The sequence below is a fragment of the Hyperoodon ampullatus genome (assembly GCF_949752795.1).
Source record: "Hyperoodon ampullatus genome assembly, chromosome: 17".
NCBI classification, from domain to species: Eukaryota; Metazoa; Chordata; class Mammalia; order Artiodactyla; family Ziphiidae; genus Hyperoodon; species Hyperoodon ampullatus.
Window position 1 is genome coordinate 12182261 of NC_136930.1, and position 26064 is coordinate 12208324.

Here is a 26064-nt window from a genome sequence, read left to right on the forward strand (position 1 = left end):
TTGCCTTACCACTCCTTGGCACTTGGAAGTTTTCTTGGAATCAGCCTTTCTCTGTGTTTTCAGCCAGTCCCTTCTCTCTTGCATTTTCATTTTTTTTTTTTTTTTTTACTAATTCCTTCCCTTCCAGCTCTGAACATACTTTGGTTAACTTATATTCTTAAGCACAAATAAACAAACAAAAACTCTGCTCTTGACCTTGCTGTACTTCCCTTACATAAAACACACTCCAGAAGTAGTCTGAACTTGTTGCTGCCACTTCTTACTATCCTCTTACTGCTTCGTAGTCTATAAAATGACTTCTGGTTCCTACTACTCTACTGATGCTACATTTTCAAAAATAACTGATGTCCTAATTTCTAATTTAATGGTTTTTACTCAGTGTTCATCCTCTTTGAATTGGGTTGACAATTCTTGCCTTTGAGTCCTGTGCATTCTCTGCAGTGCTGTCCTCTCTTCACCTGACATTTATTGTATGTGTATTAGGAACTGGGTTATTCTTCTGGGTCTTTCTTTCTTTCTTTCTCTCTCCCTCTCTCCCTCTCTCTCTCTTTCTTTCATCGGTGCACTAGGCAATTAGTTTAATAATTACTTTATTTATTTTTTGGCCACACCACACGGCATGTGGGATCTTAGTTACCCAGCCAGGGATCGAACCTGTATCTCCTGTAGTGGAAGCATGGAGTCTTAACCACTGGACCATCAGGGAAGTCCCCAACCTGTCTTAAAAGCAGCAGCAAGGATGTGAACTTTCCTGATTCTGAACTCTCTCTCTTTGGTAATGTTCATGTGTTATTTGCCATGTTCTATCTGGTATTCGAACTGTGCTTCATGTTAAAAATACATCCTTGAACATAACAGGCTTTCTGATAAGCACTTCTTATATCCAGGTTTATGTTCACATTCACTGCTGCCATACTATCTCAGTTACTTGTTTTGTGGAGAAAAACTACTTTTTTTCTTGTTAAAGCTTTTGCGTTCTATAACCATTCAAGTTTGTTTTTAAGATTGACTGGTTGGTTGATGTAGTCTTATGTGCTCAGATTTTTGCCGTGCATATGTGGCATCCATTGCTGTGTTTCCCTAACATGTAGTATTTTTAAAAAAAACATTATCTTGCAGTTCTTGAGTCAGTAATTTGTGAGTGTTTTAGCCGGATGGTTCTATCTCAGGATCTCTCATGAGGCTGCAGTCCAAGATGTCACCTGGGGCTACAGTTGTTTGAAGTCTTGATTGGGACTGGAGAATCTGTTTCCTATATGGCTCCCTCACTCAACTCAGGAGGCCTCAGTTCCTTGCCATGTGGGCTTGTCTTTAGAGCTCCTTAAGTGTCCTTTTGAAATGGTAGGTGGCTTCTTCAGAGTGAGTGAGCCAATAGATCAAGCAAGGTGGAAATATATTGTCTTTCATGAAGTAGCCTCAGAAGTCATATACCATCATTGTGCATGCAGTATCCTTTTCATAAGAAACAGCCCACACTCCAGGGGAGGGGAATTGAACTCCATCTTTTAAGGGAGGATTGTAAAAAAATTTGTGGTTATATTTCAAAACTCGACTCCACATGATATTTTTTCATTAGGAATACTAATGATGTTAGGTAAATTTCACTATAACTTGTTTTGAATTGTTACTATGTTTGTTCTGTATTTAAGATATTCAAAGTTCTGAAGTAACATAGATATGAATATGGTTTTTATGGGTTGTCAAAAATCCATATACTCTTAAGTTCTCTACTGATTTTGAATTTATTTTGTAAGGTTATTTTTTGAAAAATTTCTTACAAGTTTTGATAATTTTGTTTCTGTTTTCAGGGCACCAAGATACCATTGAATTATTCCAGCTCTGTCTTATTGTTTTTCTCTCCATTTGCCTACTTTAAGAAAATGTATTAAGTATACTAATTATAGAAATGCATTTATTGAAATAAATGGCTTATTTTTCCCTCTCAGCTGATTTGAATAGGATGCACAGACAAAATATAGATGCCTACCATAACCCAGATGCAAGAACATATGAAGATAAAAGGGCTGTTGTATCTCTAGACCAAAATTTAGCCACTTCAAATGCTGAGAACCTAGAAGATTCTGCAAATAAAAACTCAGGTTTTTAATCACATTCTATTCTTTTGTTTTTGTGGGGTTTTTTTACATTTCTAAAGTTGTTCAGTAGCATTTCTCTTCTCCAAGAAAGTTCTTATGATTTTGAGAATTTGGTTACTCTGAGTCAGGAAGCATAACACATTATTCATGCTATTTACAATAACTTTTCTACATAGGCACTTTGAAAAAAGTGAATAAATACATTTTGCTCCTTAATATGTATTTCTTCTCAGCTTTATTACTTGCTTATGTATACTTTAGCTGCTGCTAATACTTTTATTTTGCTGATGGGGAGGGCATTTCTTAAAATCAAATAGTCTTTCTACCCATACAGAGTTTGGTAAAGTTTATGGGTTCTTATACCATCAGAATTAGTTTGAATTAGTGAAAACATATCAGATGTATGATAAATTGTACAGTGAAATTCATTTTTTTTTGTTTCATAATCAGTTGCCCTCCCTTATAAAACCACAATATACAAAGAAATAAATGAAGTAATTAAAAGTTTACTGTGACTTCTGGTCACATCTGCCTTTCATAAGCAAATATCTTTGATTTGCTATTAAACAGGGTCCTTTAATTAAAGATTCTGTAAATTGAAGATTATTCAATATCTTTCTTTATGACTTGCCAGGAAAAGATGTCATCATCTTTCTTTATCAAGTATATGTGAAAGTATGTTACATATTTAAAATTCAAATGAAGTTTAAAGAATATACCACCTTACACTATATTTTGATGCCTTTAAAAGTTACCATTTTTTTATGACAAATTCTCTTTTGTTCTTTCACAGAAATTTTAATTTTAGACTAGAAAAGAACTCTATATTAGGAAGTCTTTCTAAAATGTCCCTGACTAATCATACAGTTTTTTAAAAACTTAAAAATATTTTTAATGCATATTGGCCAAATAGGCAGACTAAATGGTGAGCTCTGATTAGAATTACTAGCCTTGCATCTTTCAAGCCTTTGATGGTAGCACTGATCTCTGCAGCCTTTTTGAACACTTCACGAGATGTGTGGTTGGTTGTTTCCATGGACAGCCTGTATCACTGTTTGATCTCTAATTACAAGAAAATGCTTTCCTACTTTGATCCACAATAGATTTTTACACAGTGGATCTAGTTTTGATTTTTGGAGTACTAAAATTAGAACTTTTGATTTTGATGAAATTACTAATTTGGCTCTCACTCTGAGTCTGTAATAATTCAGTGTACAATAGCAGCATCAAAACAACTTTCCATTTTATTGAAGAGAATTTTGACCTCTTTCTGATTATCATTATTTTTCTCTTCATTGGCTTCTGCTTCTGGTAGTCTTTATTGAGATCAGTGGTAGAGATCCCTTCTCTATCCTTTTCTTCCACACCCTGTATTGTTTGTAGTCCTCTCTTAGCCTAGAACTTTCTCTGTCATAGTACTAACACTTTAGGCATCTAGCTCTGCTTACAAAGCAAAAGCACTGGAAAAATCAAAGCTTTCCATGACCCATTCCCAAGAAGGAGCACAAGCTTGATGATTGAATATGCATAGCAGAATTTATTGTCTACTGCCTTTCTGTACACTACCAGGGTTTTGGTGCAGCTGTTGTGGCCAGGATGCTCTAGTTTAAGAAATCATATAAAATCATAAAATGTAAAAATTTCCTTTTGTGAATTGAAATTTCCTAAATTAACTTTCATTCCCTAAGAATTCACCTAAAACAGACTTTCTGAATGCAAAAAACTATTGAGAGTCACCTAATTTGTTGGTATGCCATCATATATGTGTAGGAGTGTGTGTGTATACATATGTATGTGTGTGCAGACATACACATACATATGTGGCATGTAATATTTTAAAGGCTTTAAGGGAACTTGAATATACCTGAGAGTTGAATATTATAATGTATACTTAAGGTTCATTATCCTCTAATGTTTTGTCTTCATTAGGCCTGTTTCTGAGACCCTTCTTAATGTTTGTTGTTTTTCTTTTACTTTATGGTTCTTGGATGAAAAACCATGTTGATAAAGTCCATACTAATTTGGCTTATATTTATTTTTTCGATTGTTATGATGCCTGAATACATTTTCATTTTCTTTGTTTAGAGCATGTGTTTCCCTTTGGTTTTATTTTTATAGTGTTTTTATATTTGAAAGAACTTATCTTGCCTGCCTCTAATAATATTTTTCTCTAATTGCCTCAATGGTTTAGAATTTGAGTGGTCATCAAAGTGAAACAAACTACTCAGTTTTGGTTTGCTAATCAGCTTTTCCACCATAACATAAGATTTTAATGTTTAGGTATTGATTTGCCTTTCTGCTGATCTATTCAAGTAAGCATTAATAAATTTAAATACAAAGGCAAAATAGACCTAAATGACAGCTAAACTGCAAAGCAGTTGTCCTGCAAACACTATACGAGTGAGAGAAATAAATGCTTTAGATTGATGGTATAAGGAAACTAAAAAATGATATAAAAAGTTATGTGAGGCTTAAACACCAATTTTTTTTTTTTCTGCATTCGAAGAGACCCCTGGGGTATAATTATTTTCCAGGTTGCTTTTATGAAATAATTTTTTCCCTTTCCCAGAATGTTTAATACTATTTATAGGTAATATATAGCATATTTTTATTTTTCATGTTAATATCTCATTAATCTGATAGAATTTTTAAATAAAAAGTATTGCAGTGATTAAAATACTTTAATTTGTAAAAAATGTTTTTGGAGCTAACTTTCTAATCTGTTCTTTAAACCATGGATGGGAATCCACTTTTGGAATTACTGATTTTTAAAAACAATTTTAGAAAATTTTTGTATGTGTATACATAATACATTTTAGTGTATAATTAAGCAGTGTTCTTAAGAAAAGGATATTTATATTCATAAATAAGAACTTAAACATGTACTTTTTTTTCTCTATATAAATTTTAGTTTAAAGCCTTTGCTGCAGTGAGAGTTGCTTACGTTATTAGCTTTTCTGTTTTCTTGATGTCTTTCAGGTATAGATATGTTATGCTTTTCCAACTGTGTATTAACTTTATTTTAGTTTCACCATTTTTTTTCTCTCTTTACTTTTTATCTGGTCTTTAGATTCTAATCTCAGCCTTCTTCTGAGTTTAACCTCTGGAGTTCCATATTTAGCACATTGTTTTCAAGATTTGAATTTATTAGCAAAGTCTTTATTCTTTAACCTTTATGTTTCCTAAGCACTGGCTAATGGTATGTTTTTGAAAAATTTCCCTTTCAAGGTCATATGCAAACACAGAGCTCTCCTTTTGCTCGGGGAAATATTTTTGGTGAGCCTCCAACTGAACTTCAGATTAAACAGCAGGAATTATACAAGAATTTTCTTCGTTTTCAGGTGAAATGCTTACTTGATCACAGTTTCAAAGTTTCATAAGAGTTTTTTTAAAACAATTAATTATTTTTGGCTGCATTGGGTCTTTGTTGTGGTGCGCGGGCTCCTCATTGCGGTGGCTTCTCTTGTTGCGGAGCACGGGCTCTAGGCGCGTGGGCTTCAGTAGTTGTGGCATGCAGGCTCAGTAGTTATGGCTCGCAGGCTCTAGAGCACAGGCTCAGTAGTTGTGGCGCGAGGGCTTAGTTGCTCCGTGGCATGTAGGATCTTCCTGGACCAGGGCTTGAACCCTTGTCCCCTGCATTAGCAGGTGGATTCTTAACCACTGTGCCACCAGGGAAGTCCCCATAAGAGTTTTAATAAACTAAACTTGCAAAGATTCAATCCACAAGATAAAGAATAAATTCTAAAATGCCATGAGGTTACTAAAATATCTATATAAGATATAAATTACATTATATTATTATTTATATTATTATACTATTCTACTTATGTCTGGAAAAGGAATAGGGAGACATGTTAGGTATACCAGTTGACTTAAATTTTATTAAATCATTAAGTGTTAAAGAATGCTGAAATTTCTAAAAGTGAAACACTTAAAATGTTCACCTATTAGGCATAGAATGAATCTTTCTAGATGCTTACATGTGTTAGTAGAAAATAATTAGTTTTTTGTAAATGATTTGATATTCTTGACTCAGTTGTATAGTTTGTAAATAAATAAATATTAAATGTAATCACATTTTGCAATTATTTGCCTCATTTATATATATAAGCAAATAGTATTTAAAGTACTAGAAATTGCCCAAAGGAAGATACTTGAGCATCAGGTGTTTATTAAGCAAACAGATTTATTGAACTCTCATACTGTGGCCACCCTTGGTATGGAGCCTGAGGTGAGTGAGAGGCCTGCTCATAGCGGGCTCACAATATTTTCTCTCCTTACCTCCCTCCCCTCCATACCCACACTTACATCCCAGTGTCAGATTAATCCTGTGGCCAGGTTAATCTTCCTTTGATATGACTTCTCATGTTTTTCTTCTTTATTCAAAACCTGACAGTAGCGTTTCTTTTCTACAGAAAATGTCCATATTCTTTATTCTGACACTTCTGGCTCTCCAGTCTAATCCCAACCTCTTAAACAAATTCTTCTTACAGAGATTCTATTCAAACATGCCATCTTTCTGATCCTAATTATTGTGGACTTTTAAGGCAGTGACATAATGGATGTAGTCTTAAGGATGATTGATCAGGCATTACTGTTGAGGATGTATTTTTGGAGTATTTAAAAGACTGGAAGCAGGGGTGTTTTACTAGAGTGGTGACGGTGGAAATGGATGGAAAGACCTTTCTAAGGATCGACAGAATGAATAGAGATATTGACTGTAAGAGAGTAGCATCAGAGATCCCAAGGATACTGGCCACTCGAGTCAGGTAGCAGCAGATTGAGGGTCACAGAATCACCTTTTGAACTTGAAGGACCCTCTGGTATATTGCCCATGATGATAGCAAGTCAAAATTATGTAGTTCCTATTATACTTACTGAGTGTTAGCGTGGTCTAGGGTAGAATTCAGGGAAAAATAAGTCTTGCCACTTTGTAGCCTGTTATTATTTATAAGATAGTTTTACATATAGTATCTTATTAAACCTCAGTACTCTCTGAGGAAGTTATTACTCTTTTTATTTTATGACCAACTAAAATACAGGATGAGGCTCACCTTTGGTGGCAGAGCTTGCAAGTTGTGAGGCCGGTGCTTGAACCCAAGTCTCCTGACTTTAAGTATCATATCTAGAGGTACTACAGTTACGTTTCTAGCTCTAAGAAGTCTTTCCTCTGGGAAAAAGCTACTAATAGTGGGGGAAACTTTGACTGTATTAGTTTCAGAATAAGTTCAACCTTCACTTCTCCCACCACATAAAACGGTGGCTTATGTATTTTTCTTTTAGCAGCCTCTTAAAAGTGCCCTTTTTGCCCCCAAACAAAATCTAATCCAGAACTCTATGAAAATGTAAAATAGCTAAATGGTATTTATTTTTAATATCAACAATATAGTGTCAGACAAAAAGAATCCCCAAACTTAAGTGTTAAAAGAAATGTTATAAAATGTTTAAATCTGTGCACAAAGATGGCAAAGGAAGCCTCAGCTCCATGTCTGCATAAATGTTATACCATTAGTTTAAGTTAGTGCAGCAGAAGTCTTCATGTGGTTAAAATTTGGTAAATAACACATGTGAGTGTTTAGATGTCATTTTTAATTGCAGCTTTAAAAATAATTAACAAGTTTAATAAAATATTTTCAGGATGCTTGAAGCACTTTTGTGTTATATGGTTTGAAAACCACTGACCTGGATGATTGATAGCTTTTTTCTTTCCATTGAACTTCTGTGTGGCATTTTTGTTGGAATGATATTTCTATGGATTCATTAGGTGTGAGATCCATTTATGATTGTGACCCATTAATGGAGAAGTGACTTTGTCATTGTGATTTTTTTTTCATGGAGGAGGAAAAAGGGGGAACTGAGCATTAAATGTGAGGTTTTGTTGTATGGATCATAAATGATGTTTTCTCTAGGGCTATTGTAATTGAAGACGTGATTACATACACACTACTTAGTATTAAATATTAGGATTGTACATATTTAATAGTGTTGTGAGAAAGAAATGTTGGAAAAAGCCCTAGCATGTAAAATCATGGCACATATAAGAAGACTACAGTTCTTATAGCTCAAAAGTTTGTCAGCACTAAATATAGCAACCTTGAAGCTAGAGGAAATACAGACAAGAACTATAAAAATAATATGAATAGTCATAATCAATACATACTTAAGAGGGACGAAAATCTATTGTTATCCTTAAACCAGCATCATGAATACCCAGTACCCGTGCTGTCATTCTTCTCTATCTCATTCATGGAGGATGTAGACTATCTGTTAAGGTCCTCTTCCTTTCAGATCTTAGACTCTGTCTTAGAATATTCCCCCAGAATACTCAGCACTGCAGGCCCCAAGTGGCATTCAAACAAAACTTAGTTATGAATTCTTGTGGCTAAAATCCTCATTTACCTTGCCAGTAGATAGGAAAGGAGAAAGGCCATTCTAGGGAAGGGATTCCTACTTAAAGAGTGATTGCTAAAATATTTCACTGTTGTTTCAGGATACTAATCATGGCAAGGAACTTTGAGACGTAATAGTAGCAGTCATCATAGAATAATGTAATCATGAATTATTTACTAAGTACCTTCTACATAGGAGGAACTTTTATGTTTTTTATATACATTATTTCATTTCAATTCTTTGAGTACTACCTTGAGGTATAGACGTTAATAACTCTTTTTACCAGATGACAAAACTGAACAAGAAAGTTTCTTAAGGTCACACAGTCTGATGGAGCTGGAATTTTACTCAGAGCTCTTAACATTACATCATGTGGCCTCCCTAACAAAATATAGGAAACTGAAAAATTTAGGAACTTATTTTTACTTACAAAAAGAGGGCACAAATATTGATAATAGGGTAAATTAAGTGGTATTCTAACTTTTCAATAGTTTCACAAAGTAATAACTAGGTTTAATTCTTTAGATTGAGGAAAAGAAACAAAGAGAAGAAGCAGAGCGAGAAAGATTGAGAATTGCCGAAGAAAAAGAAGAAAGACGGCTTGCAGAACAGAGAGCACGAATTCAGCAAGAGTATGAAGAGGAACAGGAAAAGAAAAGGGAGAAAGAGGAAGAGGTGCGTTTTTACCTACTGTATTTTTCTACTTAGTCCGAAAGTGAACTCCTTATTTTGACTTGAAAAGATATTTATTACTTACAAAGGAGAAGGGATCCATATCCATTTGTTAGATGCTATTTTATAAAAATGAAAGACTAAATTAAGAAAAGAGATAAATGGTGACTCTTTTTACAGATGAAAAACAGTTTAGGCCAACTAGGATGTTATAATAGATGCCTAATATTTTATTGTTAAGCAGACAACTTTTTTATTTAAAGAACACTATATCATCTATACCTTCAATTTTATCTCTTTATTTCAAACAAATATGAACTATAGAACGTGTGTATGGAGTGTATATTTTTCTCTTTATTTTAAAGCAAAGGCTGAAAAATGAAGAGCTTATTCGGTTAGCTGAAGAAAGACGAAAAGAAGCAGAAAGAAAGAAGAAAGAAGAAGAAGAAAAACATAACCTACAACTTCAGCAGTACTATGAAAGAGAAAATATAATTGGTGAAGAAACAAAGGTAAGTTTCAGACAAAAATGTCTGTGGAACCCGTAGTTCAACCCACTTTCACTGTGAGAGTGGTGGAGTAGTTAGCAAAAGGGAGAGAGCAGAGAAGGTGCTTTTGTCTCTCCTTTCGTCATAGTACTTTTTCTGGGTGCAGTGCACTGAACTTCCTGTACTAGATGATGTCACTGTGCTGCTTTGTATTTTCCCTGCTATGAATAGAATAGGCTTACTTTCTGTCCCCATTCTTAGTCTTGTTCCCATAGTCCGTAGACTAGCATCCTCCAAACTGTTCATGACAAGACTGAAGGTGTTCGGAAACTTTTGTAGCAATTTGTCAATGTAATTTTATGTCTGTTGAACCTCTAAAATAGTTGGGCTTGAATTGTATAACATCTTTTAGAAGTTTTTATTTATCTAGTACAGTTGAGCTTTGTACAATGCAGGGATTAATCTGTGTGTGTGTAATTTATATTTGGCCCTCCATACCTGCGGTTCCTACACACCTGCACATTCAACCAGTCACTGACTATAGTACTGTAGTGTTTGACGAAGAAAAACATCCCTGTATAAGTGGACCTGTGCAGTTCAAACCCATGTTGTTCAAGGGTCAACTGTAATTCAGTCTTACTCTGTTTTACACATCTGTCCACAATGGATTGGAAATTAAAAAAGAAACTTGTGGCTCACCACAGACTGGTTTGAAGTCCATGTCTCTGAGATGGGGGTTGATGTTCACACTTAGGCACGTGAGTCAAAGTTGTTAGACAGGAGTTTTCTCTCTAGAAAGCCAGTAGGCCCTTATGAAAATCCAGTTCACATCCTTGCTCATATTTCAAAGCTATATTTAAAATTTTGTTTGTATAGTATCACTAGGGACTTATTAAAAATGTGTCTTCCGGGTCTCATCTACAACGTATCTGATTTACTAAGTGTGATTTAGTAACCCTTAGGGGTTTGGATGCAGTTGGCCTGTGAACCACACCTTGAAAAACCCTATGTCTTGTACGTTTAGCCCAATTTAATTTTTAAAAAATTGTTTTCAGAAATTTAGATTTATACAGACATGATTTCTTATAAGTAGAATTGACAAAAAGATTACTTTTAACCAGTGTGCTCCTTGGGTGTATTTATGATGTGATTTGCTACATTGTTCAATGTGTAACCTACTGTAGGTAACATGAGCCATTTCTGGTGCAAATACACTCTCTGGATTTCTCACCCCAGGGTTTTATGATGATAGAAATAAGTATTCACAATTTGAATTTGCTGAAATGTTGTTTAAAAGGGAATTTATAGGGCCTTCCCCGGTGGCGCAGTGGTTAAGAATCTGCCTGCCAATGCAGGGGACATGGGTTTAATCCCTGTTCTGGGAAGATCCCACATGCCACAGAGCAACTAAGCCCATGCGCCACAACTACTGAGCCTGTGCTCTAGAGCCTGTGAGCCACAACTACTGAGCCCACGTGCCACAACTACTGAAGCCTGTGCACCTAGAGCCCGTGCTCCGCAACAAGAGAAGCCACCGCAATGAGAAGGCCGTGCACCGCAACTAAGAGTAGCCCCCACTCGCAGCAACTAGAGAAAGCCCATGTGCAGCAACGAAGACCCAATGCAGCCATAAATAAATAAATAAATAAAAAGGGAATTTATGAGTCAGATCTATATTTTTTGTTTTATTTTCAGTATTGCAGGAACATTAGGCAGTATCCTTCATTTTTAGGGTATATATAGTTGCTCATCCTTTTAAAGTATCATTGAAATGTCATATCATTCATATTTCTAATTGATAAAGTTTGTTTTTTAGAGCAGTGTTTGGTTTATAGCAAAATTGAGCAGAAAGCAGAGAATATTTTATTGTAAAATTGATTGAGAATGAAGGTTGTTAGTTTCTCACAGTTGTGTTTCTGCCACTTTCTTATTATGTCTAAGAAAAAAGCTATTTCTTAGGCATATGTAATTTTATGACTGCTATAGTTTAATTGTGAAGTACCATAAAGTTTTAGACCAGCTTTGTTCCATTTAATGCATTCTGCCCTCAATTCTGAAATTATCATTGCTAGCTGTCATTTTTAAATTTATGTAGGCCTGATACATATTTTTGTTTACTCTTAGTTTTTACTTTTGTGTCTGCATTTAAAATTTTTCAGTCTGTATATTTATTTAGTTTGTTAAAATTTGTTTTTTTAATCCGAGTCTGAGAGTTATACTATCATAATCAATATATTTGATCATATTAATTGAATTTCTGACTTTTTGGTTTTTGCTTCCTTGACAGTTACTTGTTTGTCTGTTTTTTTTTTTTGTTTTTTTAAATTATGTGGACTATGCTTTCTTTGCTTCATTCTCTACAGTCCTTTAGAAGGTTTAACTTGTCTTTATAACTCTGCCTGTGGTCACCTAGAGTTTTTTTTTTAAACTTTGTCATATACTTCTAATTTTATCAAAGTCACTAGTGAAAGTAATATTTGATTTTGTACTGTGCAAAATGAACAATTTAACATCCACATTTATAAACATACATTTATTATTTTTATCCAGATAATTCTTATTGTATTTTGTTGGGAGTTTTTATGTTTTCAGCATTTTGATTTTAATATGAAGTTGGGAACTATTAGCTTTATTACACTATAACCTGAAACCCTGTTTTATTTCCTTACGGAGACATAGAAACTATCATGATCTGTGATGCTGCTGGTGACAAGGGATCTAGATTTTAGAGATGTGTGTATGTATATATACACACACATACATGTTGGGATGTGTGTATATATACATACACACATAGACATATGTTGGGGTGTGTGTGTGTATGTATATACATATTTTTATTCTCCCCCTCAGCACTTGAGACAGCCTTCTCCTGTAGTTCCTGCTCTTCAGAACAAGATTGCAAGCAAACTCCAAAGACCTCCTTCAGTTGACAGCATTATAACTTCCTTTATTCAAGTATATACTCTTTCTTTTGATTTATTCATCTTTGCTAAGTTATCTTGGATTGCGGGTATTGAATGAGATTTTCTTATTCATCTTACTTAGCTAGATTACATTTTTCACGTCTGAAATATAGATGATGTTTACATTGATTTGTCTGTTCCTTCAGTTATAAATGATAATACTTGGTGCCCCAAAGTTTAAATTCTTTTGACAAATCATAATTTAGCAAGTGGTACTTGTCCAGGCCCCTCAGGAAGGCCTTTTCTCTGGTAATATGTCTTCTAGCTAGCTGTAGCTATGCTAATAAAGTCCCTTATACTTTAGACTGAGCTACAATCAGAAAAGCACCAGGAAAATGTTCCAGAAGGGTTGATCCTTGAGTTGACTCTTGAGGAATGAGTAGGAATTTGCTATAAAGAGGAGGAGGAAGAGGGACTTGCAGCATATGCAGAGTCATGGAGGGAACTGTAAGCCAAGTGGCACGCATGGAGAGTACATGGTTTGTTCTGGCCTGCTGACATCTCACCAAATGGCAGAGGAAGTGAAGGCTAGAATGTATGCAGGGTGTTGTAGGGAGTGCTAAGGGGTTTGACTTTATTCCATAGGCCAGTGGATATTAAACAGGCTTTTTACCAGAATAGACAAAGAAACATATTAGAATGTCTTCCTCAAGCCCACCCTCTGAGATCTGATTTGGTAGGTCTGTGGTAATGTATGGGAATTCATGGTAATATTTTAAATAGGAGAATGACATGGCCATGTTTGCCTTGCATAATGTTCTCTCAGGCAGTGGTGGCGTGGAGATATATTATGGAGGCTGGGCAAGACTATAAACATGGAGAAAAGTTAAGATGCTTTTGCAGAAGTCCAGATGTGACTTTGAGGACCTAAACGAAGGCAGTGACATTAAGAACTAAGAAGGGGTTGACAACTTGAAGATATATTTATGAGATACAGATAGTGCTGTTTATTGACTGTGGGTGACGGGGAGGAGTCAGTGACAACTGCCAGGTTTCTGGTGAGGGTTATATAGAGTAGGCAGCTGAAAATACAGGTTGTGGCCAAGGAAGCCGCTCTGCACTGGATTTATAGTTTTGGAAACTACTAACATTATTGCTTGTCTAATTAGTATGATTGTCTAGGATGTGTTCAGGGGAAGTAAAGAGGGCTGAGGATGGAACAGTAGGGAATTACTAACATATAAGAAGCAGAGCAGGGAAATAGGGCGAGTGGCAATGATATCAGTTGCTACTGGCCAAGTAAAATAAGGGCTCAAAATGCCCATCAAGTGCATCACTGAGGGATCACTTGGTAGGAGAAGCAAAGGCTGTGTAGTGAGGAGTGAATGGGAATAAGGAAGCAAACACCGTATGCACTGCACATACTGTTTTTTAAAGAACGGCTATGAAGGAAGAGAATGGACAATAGATAGTGAGTGATGAAGGGTGAGGTAAGTGTTTTAAAAAATGGAGAGATTTTTAAACACAGGCTGTTAGGAAGGTGGTTGGAGAGAGGAAGAGGGTGGACAAAAAACAGTAATTGATGGAGGAGCTGAGTCGCTTATCAGATACAGAGTACAGGTGAAGGGATTATCTTTGGATGGGCCAAGGCCTCTCCCATTGCAGTGGGAAGAAAAAATAAATGTAAGTAAGCTTATAGATAGAGTGGTGGGGAGTTTGGCTTCTCTTACATATAGTTACTTCAAAATAATTCCTCTTTTAAAGCTTCTGAGTAGGGAAGACATACTGAGTGTATCTTTGTTGTGATTGTTAAACAGGAAAGTTCCATGTCCAGGGCACAGTCTCCTCCGGTACCTGCCAGGAAAAATCAGCTTCGTGCAGAAGGTAGAGTTGACTATTAAACCTGTAATCTAGACTATTTCTGTTTTTAACTTTTTGTTTTGAAAAACAGACTCACAAAATATCATGAAACAATATAGAGAGGTGCTGTGCACCCTCCCCCCAGCTTCCCTCAGTCGTGCAATATCACAACCAGGAAATTGGCATTGGCATACTCCACAGACCTTCATCAGGTTTCACAGTTTTCACATGCACTAATTTACGTGTGTTTGTCTGTGTTTGTAGTTCTGTGCATTTTTATCATGTATAAGTTGTGTAGCCACCACACAATCAAGATACAGAACTGTCCATTACCACATAGGGACTCCATTGTGCTGCCCCTTTATAGTTACACTCCCCTGTGCCCCTCCAAGAATGTTTCTTACCATTTGAAATTCCCGTATTATCAGAAATGTGTTTGTGGGTCTTAATGATGTTCATAAATATGATCTATATATATAAAGCATTAAAAATAACTTTCATAAAAATGTCACTGAGCATTTTAGCTTTATAAGTCAGGTTATGTTTAAACTTTTATTCGTATACATGTCTTATTTTTCACTTATCAATGTGAATTTGCAGAGGAGAAAAAAAATGTAATTATGGAATTATCAGAAATGAGAAAGCAGCTTCGTAGTGAAGAGCGGCGTCTGCAAGGGCGGTTGCTGCACATGGACAGTGAAGATGAAGTTCATATAAGGCAAGTTTAGAATTGCATGTTTTGTTTGTTCTTGTGTTCTTTTCTGTCAGGATAAGGAATCGGAACATATCCAATAATTCTACAGTTTGGGCACAGGATTAATTATTTTTATCATAAAGCCACATCTGTTAGAACTTTGCATGCTTGAAAAAAGTTTTTAATGGATTATTGGTGAAATTGTAATGACTGAAGTAGCCTTTCCCTCCCCCCAAAAGAAATCTAGCTAAATAATTACAGTCTAGTGGAGGGACTCAGTATAACTAATTCAAAACAGTGTATGATTTTTTTAGTGTGTTTGCAGTATGTGGTAGGTTTTCTTTTTTGGCAGAACAGCTCTTTCTTTAATTAGCTAATGTGCTATTTAATTCACATTCTTCAATTTTATGTAGATAACATTGCTTTCATAAAACATTTCTTCACAATTGTAAAATCTATTCACTGTGAAAATATGGGATATTTAATGAATATTGATTTAAAACAATTTTAATTGTCCTTCCGTACTGCCAGTAATATATTTATGACAATGGTGATGACAATGGTGATGTTGATAGGAGGAAGAAAGAAAAAAAAGAAGAAAGAAGTAGCACTTTCTTGAAGGCAAACCAAAAGTGTTATCCCTAACCATGGCATCTTTAATAGGATTAGTGAAAAATCAGTATTGGGAACAGGCCATTCTTCACACTCTATCTTTTTTTTTTTTTTTTTTTTTGTGGCACGCGGGCCTCTCACCGCTGTGGCCTCTCCCGCTGTGGAGCACAGGCTCCGGACGCGCAGGCCCAGTGGCCACGGCTCACGGGCCCAGCCGCTCCGCGGCACGTGGGATCCTCCCGGACCGGGGCACGAACCCGTGTCCCCTGCATCGGCAGGCGGACTCTCAACCACTGCCACCAGGGAAACCCCACACTCTATCTTTAAGATAGTTTGCCTCACTACAGAGAAATCACTGAGTGAAAGATAATTGACTAAATTGGGACTCAAGTACAGAAGGCAGACGGATGCAGAAGTTCCTTTGTAAGCTAATCTAAGTGATAAGGAAGCCCAGGATAGGAAAGAGATGGTGGAAACAAGACTAGAAGAAGACATAGACTAGACAATTATAAAAACAGTCTCCTTACTTTCCCTTTCTCGGTCTTCGAAAAAGTCAGGCATAGAAACTTGGTCCTTGAGAGGAAAATGATAATAGGAATGGAAAACTTCAGAGATGGAATAACCATAGACAGTTACTTTTTAAAACTGTTTTTTACATTTTCCGTCAGCAGTGTATTGTTTTCTGAAATACTTATTTTCCAGCAAAATAACTTAACAGACTACCAAACATTTCTGATCATTTTTGCCAAAAGGACTCATAAATTTTCTAAAGCAATATTCTTCAAACTGCAGGTTGCAGTCTTTTAGTAGGTTGTAAAATCAATGCAGTGGGTAACTACCACATTTTCTTTAAAGGGTGTTTATCTAAAAAAAATAAATCATTTATTTTGGCATACTTTTAGGTTATAGAAAAGTTGCAGACATAGTGTACAGAGTTTCCATACACCCCTCACCTAGTGCTCCCTGTTGGTAACGTCTTACATTCCCAGGATATGTTTGTCACGACTAAGAAGCTGACATTGGAACATTACTACAAACTAAATTCCAGACTTTATGGATTCCTCCAGTTTTTCCATCAGTGTCCTTTTTCTGTTCCAGGATTTAGTCAGTACAGGGTACCACACTGCATTTAGTTGTCGCATCTCCTAGTCTCCTCTGTTCTGGGACAGTTTTTCAGTCTTTCCTGTTTTTCATGATTGTGACAGTCTGGAGGGGTATTGGCCAACTATCCTATAGAATGTCCCCCGGTCTACATTTGTCTGATGTTTTCTCATGATTAGGCTGGGGTTAAGGGGTTTTGGAAAGAATGGCACAGGGTAGCCTTCTCATCACATCATATCAGCAGGTATGTGACATCCATATGATAGCCCTGGAATCACTAAGTTTACCACACTGGCAAGAATTGAGAAGAGGTGGTGGGAATAAGCTCCATCTCCTGGAGAGGGGTTATCTACATATATTATTTAGAATTCTTCTGTAAGAAAGATTTGTCCCTTCTCCTCTCTTTATTTAGTTATTCAGCCATTTATTTATATCACTGTTGTTTCATGTATATTTATTTTGTACTTTGGGTTATAATGTTATTTATAACATTATAACATTATGTTATTTATGTTGTTGCTCAAGTTGTTGCAACTTTGGCCATTGGGAGCTCTTTCATGTTGGCTCCTGTGTCTCTTTGACATGTCCCATCCTTTTGTTTCTTGAGCACTTTTTTACTTTCTGTTACTGCAAGATGCTCCAGGCTCATCTTGTATATTCCCTGTCCCCTGCCCTGGAATCAGCCATTTCTCCAAGGAGTCCTGGTTCCTCTTGGAGAATGGTATTTAGAAACCAAGCTCTCGGTGGGCAGAGCTAGATAATATATGTATATATACAAAGTCATAAACGTGATCTGTAATTGTTCCTGTGTCTATCAATTTGTGTACACGTTAAATTCATACTGATATTTCTGACTGTAATCCAGGATGTGGTAGGATTTTAATGTAGCATGTTAACCTGACTAATTATGCTTTGCTTAGATTTTTGTTGGCATTCTCTAGGTATGTTCTGGCTAAGTAAACAAGGTGAGGAAATTTCAAGATACAGACTGGCTAGGTAATGGAATGTTAACCCAAGGTCGTAATTTTCAACAAAAAATTCTTCCATAGTAGGTCAACTACTTCTTAGTAATAGAGAGGTCAGTATAGTTTTTCTGTATTTACTTTCAAGATGTTATAAATGCCTTAACTTTTGCAGCTTTCCATGTTCCAGACATGCATATTCCATTAAATCTAATGGATCATTGACTTCTTATTTATTTTCTTTATTTTCATTCATAAACTGAAGACTGTGCTCTCTTTTGGCAAACCAATGTAAGAAAGAGAAGCCAGGCAGCTTTTCAGTTTTCTCACTTGCAAATCTTACACAATAATTTCCACCCCATGAGATTCTAGTGAAGAATACATAAACGTATGTATTTGAAAGTACTTTGTAAGTTCTGTGTGCTAACTTAAGTTAGATAATATATGTTAGAATTACCATCATTTAGCAAGAATTGGTTAAATACATTTAACTTCGGTGTAGTGTTCGATATGTATTGTGATCAGAGACATCTCAGTGTTGGTTCTTTATTCCAGTTTTATAAATAGTTTCACAAAAAGAATCTCTTATTCATTAATTAATTCACCATATTATTGAATTCCTAATAGTGCTAGGCACCCCCAGCTCACATGCAAAGAAGAGCTAATAACCTAATTCCTAACTGAACAGCCTACTTAACTATTAGCATTAATGGTATACAGGAGTCCAATTTAATGGCCTCCTAGAAGCCTTTTTAGTATTTGTTTTTAGAAGCCTTTTTAGTATTTGTTTTGCATTTTAATGAATCGCTGTTGCAGTTCCTATCCCCCTAGGTGGTTCACTATTAGAGGTCTATGTCAGCCTTGACAAGGTGATTTGGTGAAACCTTCCCCACAAAAGGAAACCCCAGGAGAGCAGGGGGCATTGCCTGTGGGGATCCCAACTCTTCCCGTCTAGGTGCTTAGGGAAGATTTAGTGAATAAAGACATGAAGGCAGGAGTCTGGCGAACTTCTAGCTTAGCGCTACATTTTAAAAAATAGAGGGGACCCACCTAGGGCTGAGGGCAACAGCAGCAAATACTTTATTTTCAGGGCTGGAGATACCATCCCCCATCCCTGTTCTCTATTATCATCACTCCCCCAAAGTCCTAGCAGAAAACTCCCTTACTAAGCTACCCGCCTATTTTGCTGACTTCCTAGGTTAACAGAGGAAGAAATATTCTTCCAGAAATAGAGTATTAATTAACTAATTAGGTGTCAAGTTCCTGGAAAGCCCACTGTAAAATTAGTGTTGGGGGACTGTGGATAATACCTATTATTTGGGGCAGCATATTTATGCTGTATTTCTCTGTATAATTTCTGTTTTAGGCTGAGGGGAAGGTAACATTTATTGAGACCTAGTACGTGTCAAGTACTATGCAGGGTACTTTACAATATATAATTTCATTTAATCTCATGCTCACAACAAGACTAAAAGGGTAGACATTATCTGCGTCTTACAGATGGTGCAGTCAAACTTCTAGTAAGTAGCAAAGCTGGTCTTTGAATCTTGGTTTCTTTGACCAAAGACTAATCTTTCTACTACACGAACATTTTAAGGTAAAGCTAACTCATCTGTTCTTCCACTAAGATACTTTGCTTCTGAGCATTTTGAAAGATTACAGTGACCTTATAAATACCCTGTTTTTTTAATATGAGGAATTGAAATAACAGCTACTAGAATAAATTTTTATAATATATTGTGGTGAAAGATGCCAAATTTCTTGTACAGGGAGTTAAATGTCAACTCAGATTTTCTTCCCAGAAGACACTTTTATCATAATTTGTCATTTTCTACAGGAAAAGAGAAAGGAATCCCATGGATGTATTTGACATGGCCAGACATCGGTTACAGGCTCCAGTCAGAAGACAGTCACCTAAGGGCCTAGACACTACTACTTTTCAGAATATTCATGACTTTAATGAGCTGAAAGATAGGGGTGAGTAGAATGCTGCTATTTTAATGATACAGCAAGAGTGTCCTACCCATATGTAAGTATCTTTAAAGATGTTTGTATCCTTTTTCTGAAGTGAAGTTTCATTTATGGTATATATTTTAAGTGATGGTGAATGAAACTTCTGTATAGTTCTTCAATTCACCAGTCTGGTGAATGGACCTTTAGTTTGGCTAGCGGTTTTGTTTTGGAGGGCATACAGCTCTTAAAGCCTCAGGAGTGGATTAGATCGGTAAAATAGTGTGAAGAGTGGCACCTGACATTGAGTGGAGGATGGACAGCCAGATGAGCTTAGTAAAGAGGCGGAGAAGGCAGAGTCAGTGACTGGAGGTTGAGCAGGAGAATGTGGTGTCCTGAAAGCTGAGGGAAGAGAGTGTATCGGGGAGGAGGGACCACGTAGAATGAATATTGGAAGGTGTCAGGTGGATCAGAGGTCATTGGTGACCTCAACTAGATCTTTTTTGGTGGAATTATGGGATCAGAAGCCAGTTAGCTTTGGAAATGAGGACTGAATAAATAGGAAGCAAAGTGTTAGAGGCAATGAGCAGAAGAACCCTTGGAAGAAGGGTGGCCGGGAGGGGGAGGAACACAGGGTCTGGAGCTGGAGGAGCTTGTTAGGAAGCTGATGTGAAAGCTGTTACAGGAGGAAGAGGCTTACAATAGAGGGGAGGGAGGGAATGCCGTTGGAGAGAGCAGGGTCCCTGAGTAGAAAGGAGGGAATGAAGGACTTTTGAAGGAAGGGAGTAGAGAAGATTGGATGCGGCCACTTAGGAGGAGGAGAGAAAGCTTATTAGGGAAGTAGGGTTGCCAAGGGAACAGAGGCTTGGGAGACGGAGAGGAACCACAATGTGTGTTGCCTGTGATTTTCCTTCAGGTGCACTCACAGAGCGGCTCTTGGGGTGGAGGAGGTGCGTTGCTGGGTGGTGGTTTTATGACCTACACCACGTGAATCGGAATTTACACTTTTCTTCTGCTTCTTATTTTTAAAAGTAATATCTATTTTAGAAAGTTTTGAAAATTTAGAAAGAGGGAAAAATCACTTTACTCAAATCACCTAAATATAAACACAATATTTTGTGTATTTACTAGTCTTTCTGAGCTTAATTAAAACAAAAAAAGTAAAATGAAAACTAGATGTAATTATGTTATTTAATTTTGTTTTTTTTCACTTAGATATACATGTGTCATCAATTACATATACCATAGTTACGTTTTTATTCTATCATTGATTGATTACTTATTATATGCCAGGTATTTATATTAAGCCAGTAGGCCTCAGGGGACTTCTTGAGGTCAAAACTTTTTTTTTTTTTTAACATTTCTACTGGAGTATAATTGCTTTACAAAACTATTTTTATTATAAACTAAGACATTATTTGTCCTTTTCATTTTTATTCTCTCCTGTGTGTACAGGTTTTCCAGAGCATATATGGCATGTGATGACTTCACTGCTCTGAAGCTAATAGAATATGTTTCTGTATTCATGTTTTAAAATGTCTTAGGTTTAATTTCTAATGTGTGTGTATGGAGCAGTAAATAAAAGCTCTTTGGGGTCCTTAACCTTTAAGAGGGTAAAGAGGTCTTGAGAACAAAACGGTTTAAACCGTAAAATTGAGCCATTCATTTATTTCCCTGTTACCACATGTAGTCCTCATTGATCATATGACTTAGTTGTTGATGTCTCTTGTTTTTATAGAGAGGAAAATGAGTCTGGAAGTGGGGAAGTCGGGCTCCAATCCAAGTTCACGTGTCCAGAGTCTCTTCTGTTAACCTTGCTCTTAATCATTTTCTAATTCTTAGATATTCAGCATGCTTCTCATTTCCCACTACTGTTACCAAATCAGGTCCGGCTGCTTGTTGCTTAAAAAAATCAGTGCTCGCAAAAGTTGGTGGAAAGGAAAGTTGTTTTTAATCAGAATGCTGACCATCTGGCGAGATGCTGGACTCAGGGTCCCCCAAAAACCATCTCTGAAGATTCTGCTGGGCCATGAAAGTTTTTAAAGGGAAAGAGGGAAGTCATCTCAGTTAATCATTGGGATGGGGTCAGAGTCATCGCCCTACCCCACCGTGTGCAGGCCTGTTGACTACCCATGATCATTCTTTAGATGCTATTTTATTCACACAGTTTGTGAGATTACTGAAGGGGAAGCTAGGGAAGAGATCTGGTCATCTGTTAATTACTTATTCTTCATTTCTACTTCTTTGATCTACAGAAAGGACCAACACATTAGGCAAGGTATCGTGTGATCAAAAGATCTGAAAGGTGTGGGTGCTAAGGCTGGAGATGAAGAGAGCATGGGGGTGCCTGGGTTAAGGTTAGTGACAGACAAAGGGGCCTCCTGCAGAGAGCTCTTTCCTGCCAAAAGCTGCTTACAAATCCCCACTTGGCAGAACATCATTCCATTTCTGTGGGATCATGCATGAAGGTCTTTGTAACTTCTTCATGCTGACATAGGGTGCTGTATTCTTAGAGTGGAAGTTGTTGGCATGGGTCTGTAGCATCTCTTTGCTGGCAGTTGTAGTTGCCCACTTACATATATGGGCAGAACAAGCGACTGCTCAAGGCAGAGCAGTTTGTCATGGCTGCAGCCTGATCATCATGCAGTCGGCTTTTTCCCTCTAGTGGCAGTTACAGTATCTGTAAAACAACTCAGGAATGTGCATCAGGCACTGAGTCTGTGACTCTGTTGTCCTGATCATTAGCTGCTTGAGCCTGCTCCTTTGTGACTCAGGGAGGCCTGAGAGACTTCAGCTTCTCTATAAACAAGAGGCAGGAGACAAGGAGGGGCCTTTGTACTTGGGTTGGGGGCGGGGCATAGGGTTCTGATTAGTTCCACTGTGGATCAAAGGAATAATATTGTCAAGACTTTTTAAATGTGTGAACTATATTTTTATTCTCAAGATTTAAAAATTAAGGTTTAACGTTTTCATTCTGATCAGTTGATAATTCTTGAACTTGTGGCATAGGTGAATTCTTAGACTGTCATTTCCTGCAGAAACGACATCCCTCCTAAAGCTCCAGGCAGCCTGCATTTATCTTGTTTTCTTTTTTTTGGCATGATACTTACAAATATTAATTGGCCAATAACATTATGGTTTCATTTTTCCAGTGTATTTTAGGGATCGGCTGTGATTCAGTGTCTGGTGGCTGCCTGAGTTACAACCATCTGAATAATTGCATGGATGTACCTGCACATAGTGGCAGGCTCTGGGTGGCATCTTGGGGGAGTGGGAAGGTCAGGATGGAGAATGTGGCAGTCAGCTGCCGCTCGCTCTGGGGGCTCCCTTATAATGGTGATAAGTTTGTGAAAAGGCATTTATTTAAAGAATGTTAATTTTGTGTTCATTAGTTTTATGATGATGTCCTTTGACTTTGCTGATTGATGTCTCATTATATTGTTCTTATTTATAGTGAAGTTTTATAAAATCTCATTTGGAAACAAGATTTAACTTGGTTATATAACTTATTTTTGTACCAGATTCAGAAACACGAGTTGATTTGAAATTTATGTACCCGGACCCTCCAAGGGATTATCATACCTTAGAGATTCAGCAGCAAGCCTTGCTAAGAGAGCAGCAGAAGAGACTGAATAGAATAAAAATGCAGGAAGGTGCTGAAGGTAAGAAATAATCATTGCTATTTCACGTAGTTTCAGTGGGTTGTTTGCGTTGGCTTTCATTCTCAGCCTCTGGTGTTGATTTCAATCCGAGGCAGGCTCCCTCCACGGGCAGCTGCACACTCACATGCCCCTTTTGGCCTGTAGTCCCTGAGAAGAATAAGTCCCAGAGAGGGCTGTGATTGGCTTGACTGGGGTATGTTATTTGTGCACAGGAGGGGCCCAGCCACTCATGATAGCCAGGAGGATTGAGTACCTTGACTAGGCCAGGTGACATCTGTACCAGGGGAAGGAATGCTGGGCAAACACATCGGTGTCCTATGGGACATTTCTCTACTGTGTGTGTCTGTGAGTTTTGATATAGCATAAAATCTTTAAAGCTTCAGACTGGGCTATGAGTATATTTCTTTGTAATTAGTCAATCAACAGATACTTACTGAGTGCCTACTATGAGCCTGGGTAGTGACCCATATCCAGGGTATATGGTGATGAATGAAATGTGCCACTGCTCTCAAGGAGCTTATACTCTGTTGGAGAATTTAGATGCTTAAAAAGTGTGAGTGTGATGAATGTTGCAAAGGAGATATCTAGGGTCCTTTGGGAGTGTGTAACTGGGGGTGGGGTGGGCAGGCACCTAGAGGTGGAGTGGAGCTAGTGGCCTCAGAGAACATCAGTGGGCCCTATTGACCCGGGTGTCCTGCATGACTTTCACACATATCTCACCAGCTTTGCCTGCCTTCAGGCCATTGAGTGCAGCCATGGAAAATGAGTCATAAAAATGCAGCAGTTAGGTAACAAGAATAGAAGGAGATGGTCCTAGCAGTTATTTTCAGGAAAATTCAAAACCCTACCTTATTAGCAGGCTTGTCTGACCTACAGAATCTGAAGAACCTATTTTTGACTACATGAGAGTATCACAGGAGTAAGTGATGTACCACTTTAGGCCCTGATCACAGGTCAAGGCTTCAGTAAAGACTGACAGGGAAAGTCTTCCCTCCATCTTGCATAGAATTTTTAACAGTGGTCTCACTGATCACCCTCTGACAGCAGAGTAACCCAAAGTCTGTGATAAACAGTAGGCATATCATCAGGAGAGAAGAGAGAAGCAAGTACAGTCTTCAACCTTTACACCCATTTTGGTGGCATTTTTCGTTAGGAGACCCAACTGATGATCTGATCTGGTGTGACCTTGGCAACTTGCGCTGATTAGCCCAGAAGTAGTCCCCATGTGGAAATAGGTCCATTTTGGGACTGAGGGTATCCGTCCCCTACAGCAACTACCCCACAACTTCTACCAAACACTGTGATGACTTAATTCATAAGAATATGGTTTAACTATATAAAACAATCAAAAACGTGGGTATAAAATATTTTAACAAGGAATACAGGCTATCGTTGGCAGCCTATTTATTCCCAAAGGCAGTAGCTAAAAGGATAAAGTGCACTATTGAGAGGAACACATAGGAACCCTGGTCATATCAGAGGGGCCTTTGGGATACCTGATCCAAAATCTCTGCCCCGGAACCAGGTGCCTGGAATTGAATTCAGTTTCCTTCAATTCCACGTGAGGGAGTTGTTTAACTCTTCTCAACAATTTTCTGCACAGATTGTAGAAATATGAGGGGAGGTGGTTATTTTTCTTTAGGCATCAGTTTTAAATTCACACTGATTTTACTTTTTATATTTATTACCTGTGAATGGGAGAATTTTATCCAACTAGAATGGATTGGACGCTGGGTTATATTTATTAATAAACAAGTAGTATCTTAAAAAATTCTGAAATGTGATCATTGAAAAGTAATCTCCAGTAAAGAGTTAATTACAAAAGCTATTCTTTTTTTTCTTTTTTTTTGCGGTACGCGGGCCTCTCACTGTTGTGGCCTCTCCTGTTGTGGGGCACAGGCTCCGGACGCGCAGGCTCAGCAGCCATGGCTCGCGGGCCCAGCCATGCCGCTCCGCGGCATGTGGGATCTTCCCGGACTGGGGCACGAACCTGTGTCCCCTGCATCGGCAGGCGGATTCTCAACCACTGTGCCACTAGGGAAGCCCTACAAAAGCTATTCTAAAATTTATTTTTATTTTTAAAGTATTTTCTAACCTTTTAATTTGTTTTTGCTCTCCATTGGCTACAGTTGACTTGGATGCTGTCCCAAGCACTAAAGAACGAGACCACAGAATGGTAAGAAAAGTTATAATTTTTCAAGCTAGTTTTTGGGTGATAGAAATTTTTAGGAGTATGGTTAAGTGAGTATTCCAATTTTGAATTCTTCAGGAATACTGAGTTAAGAAAGAATTTAAAACTTGTCCCATCAGTGTAGTGGGTAGCTAAAGAGATATTAGTGTAATATGTAGAGAAAGCATATTGTAATGAGTAAGAACAAGACTCTAGGGCTAGGCTGTTCAAGTTAGTCTGTTTTTAGCTGTGTGACTTCAGGCAAGGTATTTAATCTTTCTTTGCCTCAGTTTCCTAATCTGTAAAGTGGGATGATAGTGTTTGATAGTGTTTGAGGGTGGCTGTAAAATTAAAATCTTACAAAAATGTAATGTAATGTAAAATTAATATCTGCAGGCACTTAGGGACAGGCCTAGTATGTAGTAATTTCTATATAAATGTTTATTAACTAAATAAAAAATAGCTCAAAGGCTGTTTTGAGGATTAAATGAGATAATATAT

General features: G+C 37.2%; 1 protein-coding gene across 4 annotated transcripts in view; it reads left to right on the forward strand.

Annotated features, from left to right (window-relative positions):
- The window catches only part of CSPP1 (centrosome and spindle pole associated protein 1), a gene marked incomplete at its 3' end in the record, with an annotated part of 87163 nt that overhangs the window by 46698 nt on the left and 14401 nt on the right, over positions 1 to 26064 (forward strand). For 3 of the 4 annotated variants that reach the window (XM_079722750.1, XM_079722753.1, XM_079722752.1), the window contains 10 exons: positions 1947 to 2099; positions 5325 to 5437; positions 9012 to 9161; positions 9524 to 9670; positions 12500 to 12604; positions 14370 to 14436; positions 15013 to 15130; positions 19619 to 19758; positions 23253 to 23393; positions 25523 to 25569. In XM_079722750.1, the coding sequence (XP_079578876.1) occupies positions 1947 to 2099; positions 5325 to 5437; positions 9012 to 9161; positions 9524 to 9670; positions 12500 to 12604; positions 14370 to 14436; positions 15013 to 15130; positions 19619 to 19758; positions 23253 to 23393; positions 25523 to 25569 (1181 nt within the window). The remainder of the gene's footprint in view (positions 1 to 1946; positions 2100 to 5324; positions 5438 to 9011; positions 9162 to 9523; positions 9671 to 12499; positions 12605 to 14369; positions 14437 to 15012; positions 15131 to 19618; positions 19759 to 23252; positions 23394 to 25522; positions 25570 to 26064) is intronic. The other variant, XM_079722751.1, reaches the window with a different exon arrangement.